Genomic DNA, 2,300 nt, shown 5'->3' on the forward strand with positions numbered 1-2,300 from the left:
AGATATCGCGGCAACAAGCAAACACTTACCTTTCCGAGAACAGGAACAGGTGAGCCCGTCACACTATCTCTCTCCGCACGTATGACCCCAGTTCGTACCGACGCACTGCGTAGAACGCGACGCGAGCCGACAGGAGGATCCGACGCGGGAGGACTACTCGCGAGCGGGGTCAACGAGGATCGCGTGAGCGGAGTCAGTGAGGATCGCGCGAGCGAAGTCAACGAGGATCGCGCGAGTAACGCGCCCTCTACTCCTGCAGCTTCGTCTCCGCTCTCGTCGTCAACCCACTGCTGAGCGCGCCGTCTACGCGCGGAAGCTCCGACTTCGCGATCGCTTACCGGATCGGTAGGTACGTTGTCGACTGCGCCGTCGAAGTCCACGACCTGCGCCGCTGCCTCTGCATGGCGCGCTGCCTCTGCGCGGCGCTGTGTTGCCACCACTAACCTTTTGGCAGCACTTCTGTTTCTTTTTTTCTTGTTTTGATCTAACCCGGCATCCGCGACGACGTCTGACGCGGTCTCGGCGTCCGCGACGACATCTGACACAGTCTCGGTGTCCGCGACGACGTCCGACACGGTCGTGGACACGACTGACGGCGGCCCCCTCATCCGGGGACGTGGAACCTATCAAGAGGTCAATATCTCACCCGTAAGTTCATTTGTTTGTCCTTACCACTTTTCTCTGATGTTTTCCAGTCGCAGCCACCCCGCGCTCCGTACCGAGTCCCGCTGCGACATCGCGCGCCCACCTAGCGGACTTTCGCGCTGCCCGGTTCGGGCGTGTCACGTCCGTCCCATCGAGTGCGCGCTGCCCTCCTCCGGGCCTCCCGATGGCCTGCGCGCAGTTTCATTATGAGGTAAGTCCTTTGTTACAAGGTGAGTACTTACCTGCCAGCCGTCAACCTCCGTTACCGTCTCCGTATCCCCCTGTTCTCTGTTGTCCGCACTCGCACCCTCGGGCTGAACATCCACGCCTTCTGGAGCGCCTGCTATCGACAGCGCGTGCTCCGGAAGCTTGTTGTTACTGGAGTCCTGCATGTTAACTAAGGTACGTACTTAAGCCTAGTATGTTTTGCAGGTAGACGTCAGCAGAGAGCAGCGGTAAGGAAATCTCGCTACTTCCGGATACGCACACTGACCTTGTTTTAGGGTTATTCGCTCGATTGAGCGACAGACTTCCAATGTCCAACAACCACATCGACCGCGCGCGAACTCTCTCACACCATCCAACGCAACTCAAGGTATGTCCCAATTATTTCATTTTATAGCTGTACATTATACTGGTTACATGGAATCCAGCTCCTCACCACTCAGACTCGCATCCCCCAGCCGGCCGCCCTCCTGCTCGACGCTCCTCTCTCCCTCCCGCTCGACGCTCCTCTCGCCCTCCTGCTCGACGCTCCTCTATCCCTCCTGCTCGACGCTCCTCTCGCCCTCGCGCCCGCGTAGAATCCCATTCTCCCGCGCCCGCGCACAGGGCGCGCTCTCTGCATGCCAGGCGCTCCTGCCCGACCTCCGTGCGGGCGCGTTCCTGCGCCAGCTGCACGCTGTACAGAACGACTGGTTCGCGCTGTCTGCGCAGGCGCGCGCCGCGCTCTTCAGCTGGCAAGAGGCAATCACGGTGTCCCCCAAGGGCCTGCTCGACGCCGCGGCCATACGGGAGACGGCAGGCAGTGGTGGTGGATTGGCTGGTTCGCGACGGGACGAGGGTCAAGGGTGTGCAGAGCGGGGAAGCGAAGCGAGACGGCAGCGAGGCGAGAGGCGATGATGAGGTGATAGGACCGAAGACCTACGCATATGTAAGCGCCGATTGGAGGCCTCAACACGCAGGTATCCTTTGGGGCCGCGCCCGTTGTGTTCGGCTGGTCCATACTCACACTGCAGCCTATATTTGGGTGCACATGTGCGGGAGAGGACCACACGGGTCGCGCAGGAGCCGCTTGAGGAGATCCTGCGTCTCCTCCTCGAGGAGCGGCTAATATGCGCGGATGCTGTTCACGGAGAGCACCTGCTGCATGAGCCTGCGCTGGCGGCGGGATTTGTCTCCGTAGTGGGTAATGGCGACCTAGCTATATAACAACGTCCCGAGGGCCCCCTCGGGCACTTTTGTCCCGAGGGGGCCCTCGGGACAACGCCTTTTTCTGATTTCAAATGATTCAATTTCGTCAAATCTCCTTGTGCTCATATCTTCTCCTCGTCATTGCCTCTTGCTCATTGTCGCCACCAACATTTTCACGATATCATCAATGATACTCTCAAAACTTGTCACATGCCTCTTCCCTCCATCACCATTGTCTTCTT

General features: G+C 59.4%; 2 protein-coding genes across 2 annotated transcripts; one reads left to right on the top strand and one right to left on the bottom strand.

Moving 5' to 3' along the window:
• Positions 1-58: 58 nt before the first annotated feature.
• POSPLADRAFT_1063574 (hypothetical protein) lies at positions 59-1,037 on the bottom strand (the record flags this gene model as incomplete). Its single annotated transcript, XM_024481686.1, has 4 exons — positions 59-105; positions 158-623; positions 673-834; positions 888-1,037. 4 exons carry the CDS (start codon positions 1,035-1,037, stop codon positions 59-61), a joined length of 825 nt encoding a protein of 274 aa, XP_024332558.1.
• A 250-nt stretch (positions 1,038-1,287) lies between these two features.
• Positions 1,288-2,076, top strand: POSPLADRAFT_1063575 (hypothetical protein; the record flags this gene model as incomplete). The annotated part of the gene is made up of 2 exons (XM_024481687.1): positions 1,288-1,715; positions 1,884-2,076. 2 exons carry the CDS (start codon positions 1,288-1,290, stop codon positions 2,074-2,076), a joined length of 621 nt encoding a protein of 206 aa, XP_024332559.1.
• Between the last annotated feature and the right edge of the window lie 224 nt (positions 2,077-2,300).

The sequence above is a fragment of the Postia placenta genome, assembly GCF_002117355.1.
Source record: "Postia placenta MAD-698-R-SB12 unplaced genomic scaffold POSPLAscaffold_392, whole genome shotgun sequence".
Classification (NCBI taxonomy): domain Eukaryota; kingdom Fungi; phylum Basidiomycota; class Agaricomycetes; order Polyporales; family Adustoporiaceae; genus Rhodonia; species Rhodonia placenta.